Source organism: Salmo salar, chromosome ssa05, assembly GCF_905237065.1.
Source record: "Salmo salar chromosome ssa05, Ssal_v3.1, whole genome shotgun sequence".
In the NCBI taxonomy this organism is placed as follows: domain Eukaryota; kingdom Metazoa; phylum Chordata; class Actinopteri; order Salmoniformes; family Salmonidae; genus Salmo; species Salmo salar.
The window spans coordinates 48,749,788-48,771,275 of NC_059446.1; the positions used below are offsets into that span (position 1 = coordinate 48,749,788).

Below are 21,488 nucleotides of genomic sequence, written 5' to 3' on the forward strand. Positions count from 1 at the left end.
CTCTTTAGTGTCCTAAGTTTTCATAACTGTGACCTTAATTGCCTACTGTCTGTAAGCTGTTAGTGTCTTAACGACCGTTCCACAGGTGCATGCTCATTAATTGTTTATGGTTCATTGCATAAACATGGGAAACAGTGTTTAAACCCTTTACAATGAAGATCTGTGAAGTTGTTTGGATTTTTACGAATTATCTTTGAAAGACAGGGTCCTGAAAAAGGGACTTTTCTCTTTTTGCTGAGTTTATATCGCCCAAATGAATCCCCATACTTTAACGATGACAGCTTCTCATCCTAGAGGGGGAGATAAAACATTTTCAGGCCCAGGGACATGAACTAGTCTGTGGTGACCTAAATGCCAGAACTGGACAAGAACCTTACACCCTCAACACACAGGGGGACAAACACCTACCTGGAGGTGACAGCATTCCCTCCCCCATATTCCCCCCTAGACACAACTACGATAACATAACCAACATAAACGGGTCATAACTCCTGCAGCTTTGTTGGACGCTGGGTATGTACATAGTTAATGGTAGGCTTCGAGGGGACTCCTATGGTAGGTACACATATAGCTCATCTCTTGGCAGTAGTACTGTAGACTACTTTATCACTGACCTCAACCCAGAGTCTCTTAGCGCCTTCACAGTCAGTCTACTGACACCGCAATCAGATCATATCAAAATCACACTCTACTTGAACAGAGCTTTGCTCAATCATGAGGCATCAAAGCCAAATGAACTGAATAATATTAAGAAATGCTATAGATGGAAGGAAAGTTAGGCAACAACAAATGCAATCCCTTCTAGACAATTTCCTAGACAAACTGTTTTACTGTAATAGTGAAGGTGTAAACTTGGCAGTAGAAAATCTAAACAGTATATTTGACCTTTCAGCTTCCATATCAAATCTAAAAATGTCAAGCAGACAACCTAAGAAAATTAACAACAATGACAAATGGTTTGATGAAGAATGCAAAAACCTAAAAAGAAATTGAGAAACCTATCCAACCAAAACATAGAGACCCAGAAAACCTCAGCCTATGCCTTCCCTATGGTGAATCACTAAAACAATACAGAAATACACTACAGAAAAAGAAGGAACAGCACGTCAGAAATCAGCTCAATGTAATTGAAGAATCTATCAAATCTAACCACCTCTGGGAAAATTGTAGAACTCTAAACAAACAACAACACAAAGAGTTATATATCCAAAATGGCGATATATGGATAAACCACTTCTCCAATCTTTTTGGCTCTATAACAAAGAACAAACAGCAAAAGCATATACATGAACAAATACACATCTTAGAATCAACTATTAAAGACTACCAGAACCCACTGGATTATCCAATTATCTTGAATGAACTTCAGGACAAAATACAAACCCTCCAACCCAAAAAGGCCTGTGGTGTTGATGGTATCCTTTATGAAATGATAAAACATTACAGACCACAAATTCCAATTGGCTATATTTAAACTCTCTAACATCATCCTTAGCTCTGGCATCTTCCCCAATATTTGGAACCAAGGACTGATCACCCCAATCCACAAAAGTGGAGACAAATATGACCCCGATAACTTCCGTAGGATATGCGTCAACCTTGGGAAAATCCTCTGCATTATCATTAACAACAGACTCGTTCATTTCTTATGCAAAACAATGTACTGAGAAAATTTCAAATGGGCTTTTTACCAAGTTACCGTAGGACAGACCACGTATTCACCCTGCACACCCTAATTGACAAACAAACAAACCAAAACAATGGCAAAGTCTTCTCATGCTTTGTTGATTTCAAAAAAGCTTTCGACTCAATATGTCACGAGGGCCTGCTATACAAATTGATGGAAAGTGGTGTTGGGGGAAAAACATATGACATTATAAAATCCATGTACACAAACAGCAGGTGTGAGGTTAAAATTGGCAAAAAACACACATTTCTTTCCACAGGGCCGGGAGATGAGACAGGGATGCAGCTTAAGCCCTACCCTCTTCAACATATATATCAACGAATTGGTGAGGGCACTAGAACAGTCTGCACCACCCGGCCTCACCCTACTACAATCTGAAGTCAAATGTCTACTGTTTGCTGATGATCTGGTGCTTCTGTCCCCAAACAAGGAGGGCCTACAGCAGCACCTAGATCTTTTGCACAGATTCTGTCAGACCTGGGCCCTGACGACAAATCTCAGTAAGACAAAAATAATAACGGTCTTCCAAAAAAGGTCCAGTTCCCAGGACCACGAATACAAATTCCATCTAGACACCATTGCCCTAGAGCACACAAAAAACTATACATACCCCAGCCTAAACATCAGCGCCACAGGTAACTTCCACAAAGCTGTAAACGATCTGAGAGACAAGGCAAGAAGATCTGACCCATTTATTGTTCACAATTACTCTGAATGAATTAAAAGTGGTTGTCCCAATCCTTTATAGAGTAGAGACTGTGTTAGCTATGGAAACACAATGTACCTAGAACAACACTAGAACAACACCCAAAAAAGACCAGTCCTAATGAAAAAAAGGCCAGGAGTATCCTCTGCTCTGAGGTTGTAGTGATGAGTGGTGTGACTAGATCAGGTTTGCTGTGCCTATGTCTCCTCTCTCACTCTCTGTCTCTGTCTCTCTCTCTCTGTGTCTCTCTGTCTCTCTCTCTGTCTCTGTGTGTGTGTTCTCAGGCCATGTTCAGTCTGTGCATGGTGGAGAGTGAGGCAGATGAGGTGACTCTTCAGGGAGTGACAAGTGTGGGACTGAAACATGCACTAGACTTCGCCTACACAGGACAGGTGAGTCTACAGTAGCACCTTCATCTACAGCTAGCCACCACATGTCCTCAAGTCACACACAGGTACTGAACTGTACACACAAACTTATCTCACAAATATCCAGGCTAACACTAACTAAGAGTGACAGTTTTCAGCTTTTCGTTAGCTGATTAAAGCTATAGCCCAGCCATACTCAACAGGCAGATTGCAGTCTGGATACTTGTCCCCGAGGGGGCCCCCATTAATTTTGTTGAGTCACTCAGGTATCATACGAACGCACATAAAACATGACAAAATGTGTAGAATTGCAGGAGATTTGCTTTAAAATGCAGACGTTTTCTCTCTGCCTAGAAGAGGGGTGTGAGCAGCTTGGGGTCATATGAGTCACGATGTGGCGGTTTGTTATGCTGATAAATGACAATATCCATCCGGACCTTTGCCATCTAGTACATTTGTGTGACTGGACCTTCTTAAGTAGTGGTTGAGTACACCTGCTACAACCTATGCATGGATGTGATATCTAACCTAGCCTGACCCAACAGTATGCCAGTGATTCCCCCCCCCCCCCTCTCTCTCTCTCCTCACCCCCCCTCTCTCTCTCTCTCCTCCCGCTCGCTCTCTCTCGCCTATCTCTCTTCCCCCATCTTTCTCTCCCTCTCTCTCTCGCTCTCTCTGCGGTGAGGAATCAGGAGACCTATGCCCTGTGGCCCAGCAGTGAGAGGCTGGCTAGCTCGTAATTATTCCTAATTGCATTTCCACAGTGGAAATGAGCAGGGGGAGTTGTGTCGATGTAGGTCAGCAGCCGGCTGCCAGTCCGTTTCTTTCTGAGATGAGATGATGAGACGTGAGCAATATGCTTATTTCAGTAAACAACCACACAGCTGAAATCCACCAGCCACATGTCAGGGGCCATAAAGGTTAGCAGACATGCTGTTGCTATATAGTCTACACTGAGAGGACGCACGCACGCACATTCAAAATATTAGTCTGACTTTTTATTTGATGTTGATAAAATCATGTATTTACATGGCAATTACATTTCAATGGGATAGGTATCACAGTTGTAAGAAGAATAACTGTGTGTGAATAACGATGTCTAATAACACGCAAACTGCAACGTAATGGCCCTTTTTAAATTCATGTTTTATAGACACTGAATATAAAGTGGGACCAACACATGTAGTCTATTGAATAACAGATAGCGTAAATAATGCCTCTCAAAGGCTTTCAGTGACACATGAGTGAAAGCACATTAGTTTAAATGCTATTGCACAAAAAAACACGCCTGGCCTGAGACCACAGTCACACACCCACACACATGAATCAGCAGCAGTATATAAAGTGACCACTGGTCCTGAGTGCTTCTGTCATTGAGTGCGTCCAGAATGGCACCCTATTCAAATACATAGTGCACTACTTTTGACCAGAACCCTATGGGCACTATATAGGGAATATGATGCAATTTGGGACGGAACCTGTCTGTCTGGGGAGGTGAGCAGTGTGTGAGGTGGACAGGAAGTGGTCTTACTCAGGTCCTCTCCTCAGATAATACTGGAGCCAGGGGTGATTCAGGATGTTCTGTCGGCAGGAAGTCACCTTCAGCTGCTGGAGCTGCTCAGTCTCTGCTCACACTACCTCGTCCAGGTGAGGAGTCAAGACAGACATCTACACACACACACACACACACACACACACACACACACACACACACACACACACACACACACACACACACACATATTACGTACTCACACAAACAGTCATATACAGTAGTACAGTCAAATAAACACATGTGTATCACACACACACACACACTGCAATTTATTGTGTATATGGAGGGTCTACTCTGTTCAAGGTACCTCCTAACCACACAAAACCACACATTAAACCCCCCTGTCACCACCAGAAAGATACATTAGCATGACAATGGGCAAACCGTTACATCACGTTATGGTAAACAGTGCTCTTATACACCATCTGCTGGTGGAGAGAGAAATGGACACTGTTGCACACCATTGATTTCACTGCACTGTCCCTACAGACATGCTCACTGTAAACATCGTATTATACAATTAGATAGCAGTTAGAGCACAGCTGAAGATGCAGAGAAAAGGCCCAGGTTAGCATAAAATATAGATTCACAAGTGTTTTGTCTGTATGAAAGGCGATATTGAACAGGTTATTCCTGTGTGTTTAGTTTTTGTTTGAGCTGAATACTCACAGAGCCATGCAGTAGGTTGTACATGGCTCTGCTTACTGCCAGCAGATGGCAGTCTTATTCCACTCGCGATCTCCGTTTTCTATTCTCTTGCCTCCTCTCCTGTTCCCTCTCTCATACTCTGTGATCTACTTGAATGACAATGTGGTCTCATCTCAATAGATTCAGTGATATATAAACTGCAGTTCAAAAACACCCCAAGGAAAATGTGGAACCGTGTGTGTGTGTGTGTGTGTGTGTGTGTGTGTGTGTGTGTGTGTGTGTGTGTGTGTGTGTGTGTGTGTGTGCGGGCGGGCGTGCGTGCATGTGAGGGATATTTAACGGTATGTCTGTGTGTGTTACTGGATGTATTAACTCAAACCCTACACCCCAACCGAGCACTCCGTTCTGCCACCTCTGGTCTCTTGGCCCTCCCATCCCTACAGGAGGTCAGGTCCTGCTCAAAGCTCTGCTCTGTCCTGGCACCCCAACGGTGGAACAGACTTCCACCTAACGTCAGGACAGCGGAGTACCTGCCTATCTTCTGAAATGTTTTGAAACACTTCCTCCTCAAACAGTATCTTAAATAAATCCCACGGCACCCCCCAAAACATGTATAAATAAATAAAAACCTACACTTGTCTTTTCCTGCTACTTAATTGTGGGAAGATCACAGTCCCACGGCTGTGATATGTTGTTGTCTCGCCTAGCTATCCTAAGATGAATAAGAGCGTCTGCTAAATGACTAGCTGGGTTTCTCATCTCCACGACATGTACAGTTGAAGTCGGAAGTTTACATACACTTTAACCAAATACATTTAAACGCAGTTTTTCACAATTCCTCTTCATTTAATCCAAGTAAAAATGCCCTGTCTTAGGTCAGTTTGGAACACCACTTTATTTTAAGAATGTGAAATGTCAGAATAATAGTAGAGAGAATGATTTATTTCAGCTTTTATTTCTTTCATCACATTCCCAGTGGATCAGAAGTTTACATACACTCAATTAGTATTTGGTAGCATTGCCTTTAAATTGTTTAACTTGGGTCAAACGTTACGGGTAGCCTTCCAAAAGCTTCCACTTTAAGTTGGGTGAATTTTGGCCCATTCCTCCTGACAGAGCTCGTGTAACTGAGTCAGGTTTGTAGGCCTCCTTGCTTGCACACGCTTTTTCAGTTCTGCCCACAAATATTCTATGAGATTGAGGTCAGGGCATTGTGATGGCCACTCCAATACCTTGACTTTGTTGTCTTTAAGTCATTTTTCCACAATTTTGGAAGTATGCCTGGGGTCATTGTCCATTTGAAAGACCCATTTGCGACCAAGCTTTAACTTCCTGACTGATATCTTGAGATGTTGCTTCAATATATCCACATAATTTTCTGTCCTCATGATGCCATCTATTTTGTGAAGTGCACCAGTACCTCCTGCAGCAAAGCACCCCCACAACATGATGCTTCCACCCCCATGCTTCACAGTTGGGATGGTGTTCTTTGGCTTGCAAGCCTCCCCCTTTTTCCTCCAAACATAATGATGGTCATTACGGAAAACCGTTCTATTTTTGTTTCATCAGACCAGAGGACATTTCTCCAAAAAGTACGATCTTTGTCCCCATGTGCAGTTGCAAACCGTAGTCTGGCTTTTTATGCCGGTTTTGGAGCAGTGGCTTCTTCCTTGCTGAGCGGCCTTTCAGGTTATGTCGATATAGGACTTGTTTGACTGTGGATATAGATACTTTTCTACCTGTTTCCTCCAGCATCTTCACAAGGTCCTTTGCTGTTGTTCTGGGATTGATTTGCAGTTTTCGCACCAAAGTATGTTCATCTGAAGGAGACAGAACACGTCTCCTTCCTGAGCGGTATGATGGCTGCGTGGTCCCATGGTGTTTATACTTGCGCACTATTGTTTGTACAGATGACCATGGTTGCTTCAGGCATTTGGAAATTTCTCCCAAGGATGAACCAGACTTGTGGAGGTCTACAATTTGTTTTCTGAGGTTTTGGCTGATTTCTTTAGATTTTTCCCATGATGTCAAGCAAAGATGCACTGAGTTTAAAGGTAGACCTTGAAATACATCCACAGGTACACCTCCAATTAACTCAAATTATGTCAATTAGCCTATCAGAAGCTTCTAAAGCCATGACATCATTTTCTGTAATTTTCCAAGCTGTTTAAAGGCACAGTCAACTTAGTGTATGTAAACTTCTGACCCACTGGAATTGTGATACAGTGAATTATAAGTGAAATAATCTGTAAACAATTGTTGGAAAAATTACTTGTGTCATGCACAAAGTAGATGTCCGAACCGACTTGCCAAAACTATAATTAACAAGAAATTTGTGGAGTGGTTGAAAAACGAGTTTTAATAACTCCAACCTAAATGTAAACTTCCGACTTCAACTGTATATTTTTAGTGTCGACTGACAGTGACTCGATGTAGTCGGGAGGCCCGGTCCGCCCGCAGCCGCCGCTGCTCAACTCCACTGAGATGGTACACGTCGTGGCGTTGAGAAACTCTGCTACTAAATAACTCCAATGTAAATGTATTTACCTCATGAGTCTTTACCCTATGCCCATGTGTCCACAACAGGAGCTGAACAGTGTTAACTACCTGGACCTGTACCGTGTGTCTGATCTGTTCCACCTCCCTGCTCTGGAGGAGGCTGTTGTCAGCTTCCTGGTAGAACACCTGTGTGAGCTGCAGCAGAGCCGCCAGGAGGAGGTGCTGCTGCTCCCCTACCGCCTCCTCAGGGAGGTGCTGATGAGCGACCGCCTCACCTCCCTCAACGAGGAGGAGATCTGGCAGGTACAACGCACTGGCTCCTCACAGCCTCACACACATACACACACACACACACACACACACACACACACACACACACACACACACACACACACACACACACACACACACACACACACAATGGAAGGAACGCACACATGTTTGTAAATGCATGCACATATACAGGCACATGCACATATGCACGTATGCGCACACACACACACTATATGCACACCATAAAATGCAGATCTTCCATACAGCCAGACCCACACAGACTTTGATATACTACAACACACAGTGTGTCATAAAACAACAACTGGTCAATTTTCCTTGCCTGCACCAAAATGCTCTCTTTATATTTATGTATAGGAGTGAATAGGAAAGGAAGGTGTATGTCTGTGTATGTCTGTGTATGTGTGTGTGTGTGTGTGTGTGTGTGTGTGTGTGTGTGTGTGTGTGTGTGTGTGTGTGTGTGTGTGTGTGTGTGTGTGTGTGTGTGTGAGTGTATATATGTATGAGGGATGGGTGAAGTGTGGAGGGGGGGGGCTATGCATTTTGACTGTTCATTTGCACCAATCAGGCCCCCCTCTCCCTTCTCCCCCCTCTCTGATTAGGCCCACCGCGGCTTCATCAGCGCCCCAATCCCCCAGCTGTCACTCCGGCCGCCCGTCTGATTGAAAACAATCAGGCCTCTGATGGCAAAATTACCCTGACCCTTTAGCCAGGCGATGCCGCCATAATCAGACCCTGATTAGGCTGCTTTGGGCCTCCTTCACTCTGCCGAGAAGGTTAATTTGGGCATCCGCCCGAAAAAACGTGCGGGCGCCAATACACAGCCGATATAGTTTGCCCGTCAATCATAGTCACACCGACTTCTCTCCGAGTCTCACGCTCTGGAAATCACATTTTCTTGGGTCTTTGTTTTTTCCCCCCTTCTTTACGTGTTTGCCTTTCTCTGGCTGCTCTCTCCCTCTCTCTTTCTGTCTCTCTCTTTGGGGAGGAGGGGAGAGACGGGAAGTTGATTTATTCTCTGCCCCGAGGAAGTTCTCTGATCCAGCGTGACCTTCAGTCAGCCTTCCCGGAGCGCACACACCCCTCCGCCACTTCAGAGGTGGGAGGAGGGAGAGAGCGGGAAAGAGAGAGAGAGAGAGGAGGAGAGGGGTGTAGATAGCAAAACCGAGAAGAGGACAAAGCAGAGAGTGGAAGGGGGCAAGGGGGTGTAAATACTGTTGTGTTGGCATAATTTTAGGATGTATTTAAGGAAGAATGACAAAAAGGAGTGGCATTGACAGTAGCAGGACAACATATATAATTGATGTGTGAATATGTCTGTGTCTATGTAAATGTGTGTTTTTGCTCTGCTGTTTGTACAGAATATGGTTTGAACACATATACGAGCCAGTTTAATGTTTGAATAGGATTTCTGTGTGTATCCAGTGTGCCTGCGAGTCAGGAGGAGGTGCTGACAGTGAACCGCTCCAGCTCAGTAATCTTGCTTTGCTGTAATAAGTTCCCTGTCTCTGTACTGATTGTGTTAAAAGCCACTTTGTTTCCCCGATAATGGTATCAGTGATCTTCAGCCATCTCGCCCACATTCACGCGCCACTGCCGCAGCTAAACAGCCTCCGATTGCGCTCACTGTTCAATTAAATCCCCTCTCTGCTTCTCTCCTCTACCGGTCCTCAACAAAGGAATGTACCGGTGGATATTTATGATGCTTGCACACAACACACTATTGTGTGTGTGTGTGCGTTTGTATAAGTGTGTATTCGTTTGTATAAGTGTGTTTGTATACGGTAACACACTCGTCTTGATCTTGCAACACTGCTCTGTAGGCATTTGGAATACTAATAAGTATGAATCGCTTCCCTCTGTCTTCCTCTTCCCCCTCTCCTCTTTAGCTGGTGGTGTGCTGGTTAGAGCATGACTGTCGGTACCAGTACACAGAGGACCTGATACAGCACGTTCGTTATGGCCTTATGGACGTGGCCGCCCTGCACCACGTGGCACAGTGCCACCCGCTGGTCCAGTCCAGTGCCAACGCCGCCGCCCTAGTGGACGAGGCTCTAGAGTACCACCGTGCCACCTTCGCCCAACCCCTCCGCCAGACCGCCCACACCAAGCCCCGCTTCCAGTCTCTCACCCTCTACATCGCCGGCGGGCGCAAGCGCGAGGTTAGCCGCGTGCGGGAGCTGCGCTACTTCAACCCAGCCGCCCAGGAGAACGTGCGCGTGGCCGGATGCTCCAATTGGAGCGAGCTGGCGCCAATGCCCGCTGGGCGCAGCCACCACTGCGTGGCCGTCATGGGCCACTTCCTGTTTGTGGCGGGTGGTGAGGTGGAGCATTCCACGGGGAGGACGTGTGCGGTGAGGACAGCCTGTCGGTACGACCCCCGGGGGAACCGCTGGACGGAGATAGCCTCCATGAAGGCGTGCAGGGAACACTTTGTCCTGGGGGCTCTGGGCCAGTACCTGTACGCGGTGGGGGGGAGGAACGAGCTGAGACAGGTGCTGCCCACCGTGGAACGCTACTGTCCGAAGAGGAACAAGTGGACTTTCGTCCAGTCCTTTGACCGCTCGCTGTCCTGCCACGCAGGCAGTGTGGCTGACGACCTGCTCTGGGTCTCAGGTACACACACACCCAGATGGAGAATAGAGCATAACACACACACATACACACACACACACACACACACACACACACACACACACACACACACACACACACACACACACACACACACACACATGCACGCCACCTGTGTGTAATACTCTTGTCTGTTACAGGTGGAGTCACAAACACAGCTCAGTACCAGAATAGACTGATGGTGTACGACCCAGAACAGGTAACTGAACAACTGTTAGTACAGAGAAATAACAGAAAAGCCATCAAAACAATGAAAACCATGGTTTCAGAACAGTTTCTGTTTATGTGATAGCTGAGTAATACGCTTGTTTACTGCAATAGGAGGATGTGTGCGCGAGAGAGAGCGCGAGACAGAGAGAGTGAGAGAGACAGACAGAGAGAGAGAGCACATGAGAGACAGAGAGAGCGAGCGCCAGAGAGAGAGACAGAGAGAGTGAGAGCGTGTGAGAGACAGAGAGAGAGAGAGTGCGAGACAGACAGACAGAGAGAGCGAGCAAGTGAGAGACAGAGAGAGAGCGGGTGAGAGACAGAGAGAGAGAGTGCGAGAGAGACGAAGAGAGAGAGCACGTGGGAGACACAGCGAGAGAGAGCGAGTGAGAGAGGGAGAGCGCGTGAGAGACGAAGAGAGAGAGCGCGCGTGAGAGACAGAGAGCGCGCGTGAGAGACAGAGAGCGCGTGAGAGACAGAGAGTGAGAGAGCGCGTGCGAGACAGAGAGTGAGAGAGAGCGCGTGCGAGACAGAGCGTGAGAGAGAGCGCGTGCGGGACAGAGAGTGAGAGAGAGCGCGTGCGGGACAGAGAGTGAGAGAGAGCGTGTGCGTGCGAGACAGAGAGTGAGAGAGAGCGCGTGTGAGACAGAGAGAGAGCGCGTGCGAGACAGTGAGAGAGAGAGAGAGCGCGCGAGAGACAGAGCGTGCGAGACAGAGCGAGTGAGAGAGAGACAGAGAGCGCACCGAGAGAGACAGAGACAGAGAGCGCACCGAGAGAGACAGAGAGAGAGAGCGTGAGAGACACAGAGAGAGAGAGCGTGAGAGACACAGAGAGAGAGAGAGCGTGAGAGACACAGAGAGAGAGAGCGTGAGAGACACAGAGAGAGAGAGCGTAAGAGACACAGAGAGAGCGTGAGAGACACAGAGAGCGTGAGAGACACAGAGAGAGAACGCGTGAGAGAGACAGAGAGAGAACGCGTGAGAGAGAACGCGTGAGAGACAGAGAGAGAACGCGTGAGAGACAGAGAGAGAACGCGTGAGAGACAGAGAGAGAGAGCGTGAGAGACAGAGAGAGAGAGCGTGAGAGACAGAGAGAGAGAGAGCGTGAGAGACAGAGAGAGAGAGAGCGTGAGAGACAGAGAGAGAGAGCGTGAGAGACAGAGAGAGAGAGCGTGAGAGACAGAGAGAGAGAGCGTGAGAGACAGAGAGAGAGAGAGAGCGCGTGAGAGACAGAGAGAGCGTGTGCGAGACAGAGCGAGAGAGAGAGCACGTGCGAGTCAGAGAGAGCGTGCGAGCGCGTGAGTGACAGAGAGAGTGAGAGAGCGTGAGCGACAGAGAGAGCGAGAGAGAGCGCACGCCAGAGAGAGCGAGCGCCAGAGAGAGAGAGAGAGAGCGAGCGCCAGAGAGACAGACAGAGAGAGAGAGAGCGCGCGAGAGAGACAGACACAGAGAGAGAGAGAGAGAGAGAGAGAGAGAGAGAGAGAGAGAGAGAGCGAGAGAGAGAGAGAGCACGTGAGAAACAGAGAGAGAGAGAGAGCGCATGAGAGACAGAGAGAGCGCATGAGAGACAGAGAGAGCGCATGAGAGACAGAGAGAGCCCATGAGAGAGCGAGCGCGCGCCAGAGAGAGCGAGCGCGCGCCAGAGAGAGCGAGCGCGCGCCAGAGAGAGAGAGCGCGGGAGAGCGAGACAGAGAGAGTGTGCGCAAGAGCGAGCGAGACAGACAGAGAGCGCGTGCGAGAGCGAGAGACAGACAGAGAGAGCGCGCGCAAGAGGGAGACAGAGAGAGAGAGAGAGAGAGCGTCTGCGCGAGACAGAGAGAGAGAGCGTCTGCGCGAGACAGAGAGAGAGAGCGTCTGCGCGAGACAGAGAGAGAGAGCACGTGCGCGAGACAGAGAGAGCGGGTGCGAGACAGAGAGAGCGGGTGCGAGACAGAGAGAGCGGGTGCGAGACAGAGAGAGCGTGTGCGAGACAGAGAGAGCGTGTGCGAGACAGAGAGAGCGCGTGCGAGACAGAGAGAGCGCGTGCGAGACAGAGAGAGCGCGTGCGAGACAGAGAGAGCGCGTGCGAGACAGAGAGCGCGTGCGAGACAGAGAGAGCGCGTGCGAGACAGAGAGAGAGGCGTGCGAGACAGAGAGAGAGCGCGTGCGAGACAGAGAGAGAGTGCGTGTGAGACAGAGAGTGTGCACAAGAGCGAGACAGAGAGAGAGTGTGCGTGAGAGCGAGTGAGACAGACAGAGAGAGAGCGTGTGAGAGAGTGAGAGACAGACAGAGAGAGAGCGCGTGAGAGAGCGAGAGACAGACAGAGAGAGCGCGCGCAAGAGGGAGACAGAGAGAGAGAGCTTCTGCGCGAGACAGAGAGAAAGAGAGAGCGGGTGCGAGACAGAGAGAGAGAGAGCGCGCGCCAGAGACAGAGAGAGAGAGAGGGCGCGTGAGAGACAGAGAGAGCGAGAGAGAGAGAGAGCGCGTGCGAGAGAAAGAGCGCGTGCGAGACAGAGAGAGAGAGAGAGCGCGCCAGAGACAGAGAGAGAGAGAGGGCGCGTGAGAGACAGAGAGAGCGAGAGAGAGAGAGAGCGCGCCAGAGAGAGAGAGAGAGCGCGCGCCAGAGCGAGAGCCAGAGAGAGCGAGCGAGCGAGAGCCAGAGAGAGACAGCGAGCGCCAGAGAGAGAGAGACAGCGAGCGCCAGAGAGAGAGAGAGAGAGAGCGAGCGCCAGAGAGAGAGAGAGACAGACAGAGAGAGAGAGCGCGCGTGAGAGCGAGACAGACAGAGATAGAGAGTGCGCGCGCGAGAGACAGACAGACAGACAGAGAGAGGACGCGCGAGAGGGAGACAGACAGAGAGAGAGAGAGAGAGAGAGACAGACAGAGAGAGAGCGCACGCGTGAGTGAGACAGACAGAGAGCGTGCACGAGAGTGAGCGTGCACGCGCGAGCGAGACAGAGAAAGAGTGTGCGTGCGCGTGAGAGCGAGACAGACAGAGAGAGAGAGAGTGAGCGCCAGAGAGAGAGAGAAAGTGAGCGCCAGAGAGAGAGAGAGAGGGAGAGCGAGCGCCAAAGAGAGAGAGCGAGCGCCAAAGAGAGAGAGCGAGCGCCAAAGAGAGAGAGCGAGCGCCAGAGAGAGAGAGAGCGAGCGCCAGAGAGAGAGAGAGCGAGCGCCAGAGAGAGAGAGACCACGCGCCAGAGAGAGAGAGAGCACGCGCCAGAGAGAGAGAGAGCACGCGCCAGAGAGAGAGAGAGCACGCGCCAGAGAGAGAGAGAGCACGCGCCAGAGAGAGAGCGAGCGCCAGAGAGAGAGAGAGAGCGCCAGAGAGAGAGAGAGCGAGCGCCGTAGAAAGTGAACGCCAGAGAGAGAGAGAGTGAGCGCCAGAGAGAGAGAGCACGCGCCAGAGAGAGAGCGAGCGCCAGAGAGAGAGAGAGCGCCAGAGAGAGAGAGAGCGAGCGCCAGAGAGAGAGAGAGCGAGCGCCAGAGAGAGAGAGAGCGAGCGCAGAGAGAGAGAGAGCGCCAGAGAGAGAGAGAGCGCCAGAGAGAGAGAGAGCGAGCGCCAGAGAGAGAGAGAGCGAGCGCCAGAGAGAGAGAGAGAAGAGAGCGCCAGAGAGAGAGAGAGTGAGCGCAGAGAGAGAGAGTGAGCGCCAGAGAGAGAGAGCGAGCGAGAGAGAGAGAGAGAGAGAGCGAGCGAGAGAGAGAGACGCGAGCGCCAGAGAGAGAGAGAGAGAGCGAGCGCCAGAGAGAGAGAGAGAGAGAGCGAGCGCCAGAGAGAGAGAGAGAGAGAGAGAGCGCTAGAGAGAGAGAGAGAGCGAGCGCCAGAGAGAGAGAGAGAGCGCGAGCGCCAGAGACAGAGACAGAGAGCGAGCGCCAGAGACAGAGAGCGAGCGCCAGAGACAGAGAGCATGCGAAAGAGACAGAGAGCCCCAAAGACAGAGTGACAGAGAGAGAGCGCCAGAGAGAGTGCGCCAGAGACAGAGGGAGTGCGAGCACCAGAGACAGAGTGAGTGTGAGCACCAGAAACAGAGAGTGTGAGCGCCAGAGAGAGAGAGTGTGAGCCCCAGAGAGAGAGAGGGCGAGCGCCAGAGAGAGAGAGAGCGAGCACCAGAAAGACAGAGCAAGCGCCATAGAGAGAGAGAGCGAGAGAGAGGGAGAGAGAGAGAGCGAGCGCCAGAGAGAGAGAGAGCGAGCGAGAGAGACAGAGAGTTGACTGAATGCTCTGAGAAACTCTGGGTTGAGGTCAGTGATTAAAGTAGTCTACAGTACTACTGCCAAGAGATGAGCTATAGGTGTACTTACCATAGGAGTCTCTGTCTCTGGCGCACTCTCTATCGCTTGGCAGTAGTACTGTAGACTACTTTATCACTGACCTCAACCCAGAGTCTTTCAGAGCGTTCAGTCAGCACACTGACACCCCTATCAGATCACAGAAAAATCAGTCTACTTGAACAGAGTAATACTCAATCATGAGGCATCAAAGCCAGAGGAACTGAGTAATATTAAGAAATGCTATAGATGGGAAGGAATGATGTGTGGAAACCTACCAAAATACAATTCGGCAACAACAAATGCAATACATTTTAGACAACTTCCTGGATGAAACGTTCCACTGTAATAGTGAAGGTGTAAAGTTGGCAGTAGAAAATCTAAATAGTATATTTGACCTCTCAGCTTCCATATCAAATCTAAAAATGTCAAACACAAAACGGAAGAAAATGAACAACAATGACAAATGGTTTGATTAAGAATGCAGAAACCTAAGAAATTGAGAAACCTGTCCAACCAAAAACATAGAAAACCTGAGTCTACTCCTTCAATATGGTGAATCACTAAAACAATGCAGAAATACACTATGGAAAAAGGAACAACACATCAGAAATCAGCTCAATGTAATTGAAGAATCCATAGACTCTAACCACTTCTTAGAAATTAGAAAACACTAAACAGATAATTATTTGTGTTGTTATCTGTCCAAAATTGAGATGTATGGGTAAACCACTTCTCCAATCTTTTTGGCTCTATAACAAAGAACAAAAACATATACAAGAACAAATACAAATCTTAGAATCAACTATTAAAGACTACCAGAACCCTCTGGATTATCCAATTATCTTGAATGAACTACAAGACAAAATAAAAACCCTCCAACCCCAAAAGTCCTGTGGGGTTGATGGTATCCTCAATGAAATGATCAAATATACAGACAACAAATTCCAATTGGCTAAACTTAAACTCTTTATCATCATCCTCAGCTCTGGCATATTCCACAATATTTGGAACCAAGGACTGATCACCCCAATCCACAAAAGTAGGAGACAAATTTGACCCCAATAATTACTGTAGGATATGCGTCAACAGCAACCTTGGGAAAATCCTCTGCATTATCATTAACAGCAGACTCGTACATTTTCTCAGTAAAAACAATGTACTGAGCTAATGTCAAATTGGCTTTTTATCAAATTATCGTACGACAGATCATGTATTCACCCTGCACACCCTAATTGACAAACAAACAAACCAAAACAAAGGCAAAGTCTTCTAATGCTTTTGTTGATTTAAATTTGGCACGAGGGTCTGCTATACAAATTGATGGAAAGTGGTGTTGGGGGAAAAACATACAACAGTATAAAATCCATGTACACAAACAACAAGTGTGAGGTTAAAATTGGCAAAAAACACAAATTTCTTCCCACAGGGCCGTGGGATGAGACAGGGATGCAGCTTAAGCCCCACCCTCTTCAACATATATATCAACAAATTGGCGAGGACACTAGAACAGTCTGCAGCATCCTACTAGAATCTGAAGTCAAATGTCTACAGTTTGCTGATGATCTGGTGCTTCTGTCCCCAAACAAGGAGGGCCTACAGCAGCACCTAGATCTTCTGCACAGATTCTGTCAGACCTGGGCCCTGACAGTATATTTCAGTAAGACCAAAAATAATGGTGTTCCAAAAAAGGTCCAGTCGCCAGGACCACAAATACAAATTCCATCTAGACACCGTTGCCCTAGAGCACCCAAAAAACTATACATACCTTGGCCTAAACATCAGCGCCACAGGTAACTTCCACAAAGCTGTGAACAATCTGAGAGACAAAGCAAGAAGGGCCTTCTAGGCCATCAAAAGGAACATAAAATTTGACATACCAATTAGGATCTGACTAAAAATACTTGAATCAGTTATAGAACCCATTGCCCTTTATGTTTGTGAGCTCTAGGGTCTGTTCACCAACCAAGAATTCACAAAATGAGACAAACACCAAATTAGGCAGATACCCGCTTATTATCAAAATCCAGGAAAAAGCAGCTAAATTCTACAACCACCTAAAAGGAAGCAATTCCCAAACCTTCCATAACAAAGCCATAACCTACAGAAAGATGAACCTGGAGAAGAGTCCTCTAAGCAAGCTGGTACTGGGGCTCTGTTTACAAACACAAACAGACCCCACAGAGCCCCAGGACAGCAACACAATTAGACCCTACCAAATCATCAGAATATAAAAAGAGAATTACTTGAATCATTGACAATAATTAACAAAAAAACTGAGCAAACTAGAATGCTGTTTGGCCCTAAATAGAGAGTACACAGTGGCAGAATACCTGACCACTGTGACTGACCCAAATGTACTGACTCAGTAAGCATAGCCTTGCTTTTGAGAAAGGCCGCCGTAGGCAGACCTGGCTCTCAAGAGAAGACAGGCTATGTGCACACTTCCCACAAAATGAGATGGAAACTGAGCTGCACTTCCTAACCTCCTGCCAAATGTATGACCATATTAGAGATACATATTTCCTTGAGATTACACAGATCCACAAAGAATTCGAAAACAAACCCAATTTTGATAAACTCCCATATCTACTGGGTGAAATACCAGTGTGCAATCACAGCAGCACGATTTGTGACCTGTTGCCACAAGAAAAGGGAAACCAGTGTAGAACAAAAACCATTGTAAATACAACCCATATTTATGTTTATTTATTTTCCCTTTTGTACTTTAACCATTTGCACATCGTTACAACACTGTATATATACATATGACATTTGAAATGTCTTTATTCTTTTGGAACTTCTGTGAGTGTAATGTTTACTGTTCATTTTTATTGTTTATTTCACTTTTGTATATTATCTACTTCACTTGCTTTGGCAATGTTAACATATGTTTCCCATGCCAATAAAGCCCCTTGAATAGAATAGAATTGAATTTAGAGAGCAGGAGGCAGAGAGAGAGAGCAGGAGACAGAGAGAGAGAGCAGGAGACAGAGAAAGTCTCATTTGTATTCACCGTGGAGCTACATTCACCTGCCAGGAACACCAACCCCCCCACCCACACTACCCTCAACAGATGGCCACCCGTCAGCTTATACAGACATAGGCACGCACACCCCCCCCCACACACACACACACACACACACACACACACACACACATACACACACGCGCGCTCACGCACACAAACATGGTCACGTCCGCCCCCCCACACCCCCCACACACACACATACAAAACAACCATAGACACACTTAGTCAAATGTGCATAGTCGGATACATCTGTGTAAAATGGAGAGAGTGAAGTATATTATCAGGAAGGGGGGCCAAATCATTAGGAAAAATCATAGCCCTGGTGTCACATTATTTATCCAGCACTGAACATACATCAATTACCCAAGCAGGGATACGCTAAAATATTAATCCATCTATTCAACATCTTCTCACCATCCTTTTTCCTCACCTTCTCGTTCTCTCACTCGTTGCCCTCACCCCTCTCTCTTCCACCCCCCCTCCTCTCGCCCCTCTCTGTCTCTTTCACTCCCCCCCTCTCTCTTTCACCCTTTCTCTCTCTGACAGAACCAGTGGCTGGCCCGCAGTCCCATGCTACAGAGGCGAGTGTACCATGTCATGGCCGTGGTGAGAAGGCAGCTGTATGTGCTGGGAGGAAATGACCTGGACTACAACAACGACCGCATCCTGGTCCGCCACATCGACTCCTATGACATAGACATGGACCAGTGGACCCGCTGCACCTTCAGCCTACTCACGGGTGGGTGGGTTGCGCATACACACATGCTCATGCATACGCATGCACGTGCACACACAGGCAGGCAGACATACATACGCGCACATGTGTACACGCACGCACGCACACACATACTAGATAAGATCACTGTTCTCCTTTTTCCCGTGACTCTCCACCCCTCCCGACCTTGATTGCCTGTGAAGTTGTCAAGTAAGGTGAAGTCATGAGAGGAGATGGAGGGACTTATTTTCGGGATCTTTCCCAACGCACCCTGTGTCTCAGATGACATTGAGTCATCTGGCCTCTCTTTGGCACAGCGAATCATTGTTTTCGCTCTCTCCTCTCTATCCTCTGCAGGTCAGAACGAATCTGGCGTGGCAGTCCATGATGACCGTATCTATGTTGTCGGTGGATATTCTATTTGGACCAATGAGCCCCTAGCGTGTATTCAGGTGAGTGACCTTGACAGGTTTAAGTAACCTGAAAAGTGTATGTTTTATTAAACTATGTTGCGCATAGTTTATAAGGTTATAATGCATTATGGGGAAAGCGGGTATTCATAGCAAATGTTATCTTATACAAATGTTCTATTATTCCATGTGCATGACATGTTTATTTCACTTCCTGTTGTCCAGGTGTTGGATGTGAGCACGGAGGGGAAGGAGGAAGTGTTCTATGGACCAACTCTACCGTTCGCCTCCAATGGAATAGCAACGTGTTTCCTCCCTGCTCCATACTTCACCTGCCCCAACCTACACACTCTACAAGTGCCCCATCACAGGATAGGTGCTGTCTAACACACTAATAGAGACTACAGCAAAATGTCTACGTAGATACATCATGCAAACAACTCATATGGACATACATACAATTATGTAACACAAAATAATACAACCAAAGGTCTGCTCCTTTACAACAGCCCCACTCTTCCTCTAAAATGCATACACACACACAAACACACACACACACACACACACACACTATTGCCGCCCAGATAAGATTACCCACGTCTTCCCCAGTTTCAGGATCCCAACCTAACCACTTCAAGTGCAGCCGTCACTGCCCATCCTGAGGACTTGACAACACCCATGAACTGAAAAAAACATGGCCCTGATTGAAAAAAGGAGGGTCCTCAAGAGGACTTTGAGGAGGTTCCCTATTCCTATCCAACTACCATGTGATGATGGACTGATCAGCAGGGTTTGGGTCAATTCCATTTCAATTCAGTCAATTCAGGAAGTAAACAGAAATTCTGATGACAATTTTGGTCATTGAAAAGCATTGAGCATAATAGATATTGATTGGAGTAATATATCCTGAATTGACCCCAATCCTGCTCAGATGACTGGTTGAATAAAGGGGCTGTTCTAGTTAAACGGATGCAGAACCGTAGATCGCAATGCTGGAGCACTCAAGGGGAGCAGAGCTCTTTACGGAGTGAAATGGCTCCCTCCTTTACTAATGCACTATAGGGCTATTGGCAATCTAACTAGCTGTACTTACTACTTACCATAACCCATCTACCCAATACGAAGCCAATGGACTCACCCAAGGTCATTTCAATTGAAACCTGTCATGTGTAAACTGTGGTCCCGTCTTACTCTTTCTTGAGCGTATGTTTTTCTATTCAAGCTCAGGATTTAAGACTGTTTAACAGTTCAGTGAATGTCTGACCACGTGTCATACAGTGCATATACTCAACATACTGTGTGTAGGAGAACCTAAGCTATGTGTTGCCACTGTCTTATGCCATTTTCAAAATGTCCTGTTTTACTTCGACAAAGAAATAACGCCGTAACGCCTCCAGCAGTGAGAGAAAGAGGACTTTAAAAACACAATAAAGAGGTACTGTATCAATAAAGCTCGTGATAAGTTGAATCGAGCAAGTCGTTCATCCGCTGTATTGTGTTAGTCTGAAATAGGGGAGCATTTATTTATTTTTTTACTTTTGGAAGGGTTGTTTTTGCACAGGGCGCTTTTTCCCTGGTTTACATTCTCCCTTTTGCAGGATTTACTATATCATTTATTCTATCCTTAGCACATTTTCTCATCTGCTTGCACACACATCCCCTATATCGAGGTGTTTTGGTACTTCCCTTATGCAATATGCTTTTCCACGCACTAACTATTATTATAAACTGGGTGGTTCGAGCCCTGAGTGCTGTTTGACTGACAGCCGTGGTATATCAGACCCTATACCACGGGTATGACAAAACATGTATTTGCATTGCTCTAATTAGTTGGAAAGCAGTTTATAATAGCGATACGGCACCTCGGGGGTTTGTGGTATATGGCCAATATACCACGGCTAAGGGCTGTATCCTGGCACTCCGCGTTACGTCGTGCGTAAGAACAGCCCTTAGCTGTGGTATATTGGCCATATACCACACCCACTTGGGCCTTATTGCTTAACTATACCACAAGTATACAAAACATTAAGGATACCTGCTCTTTCCGTGACAGACTGACCACGTGAATCCAGGTGAAAGCTATGATCCCTTATTAATGTCACATGTTAAAACCACTTCAATCAGTGTAGATGAAGGGGAGGAGACAGGTCAAGGAAGGATTGTGTATGTGTGCGATTCATAGGGTGAATGGGCAAGACAAAAGATTTAAGTGCCTTTGAACAGGGTAGGTGCCAGGCGCAGCGGTTTTGTCAAGAACTGTAACGCTGCTGAGTGAACAATGGTCCCCCACCCAAACGCCATGTAGCTAACTTGACAACTGTGGGAAGCATTGGAGTCAACCTGGGCCAGCATCCCTGTGGCATGCTTTCGACACCTTAAGTAGAAGGAGGGGGATATATCTACCAGTCTGTCTATCCTGCCCTCTAGCCACCATTTATAGTGACAATAGTGGTAGGTGGACCGTTTGTCCAGATCTGCAATAGTCCGCCAC

At 47.4% G+C, this 21,488-nt stretch overlaps 1 protein-coding gene across 1 annotated transcript in view; it reads left to right on the top strand.

Moving 5' to 3' along the window:
* LOC106605029 (kelch-like protein 32) overlaps positions 1–20,469 on the top strand; it is a 43,550-nt gene extending 23,081 nt beyond the window's left edge. Inside the window, exons 4-11 of the mRNA XM_014200255.2 lie at positions 2,678–2,785; positions 4,310–4,408; positions 7,551–7,766; positions 9,644–10,370; positions 10,529–10,587; positions 18,419–18,611; positions 18,945–19,039; positions 19,223–20,469. Coding sequence (XP_014055730.2) covers positions 2,678–2,785; positions 4,310–4,408; positions 7,551–7,766; positions 9,644–10,370; positions 10,529–10,587; positions 18,419–18,611; positions 18,945–19,039; positions 19,223–19,384 — 1,659 coding nt within the window. The 3' untranslated portion in view covers positions 19,385–20,469. The remainder of the gene's footprint in view (positions 1–2,677; positions 2,786–4,309; positions 4,409–7,550; positions 7,767–9,643; positions 10,371–10,528; positions 10,588–18,418; positions 18,612–18,944; positions 19,040–19,222) is intronic.
* The last annotated feature ends 1,019 nt before the right edge of the window (positions 20,470–21,488 follow it).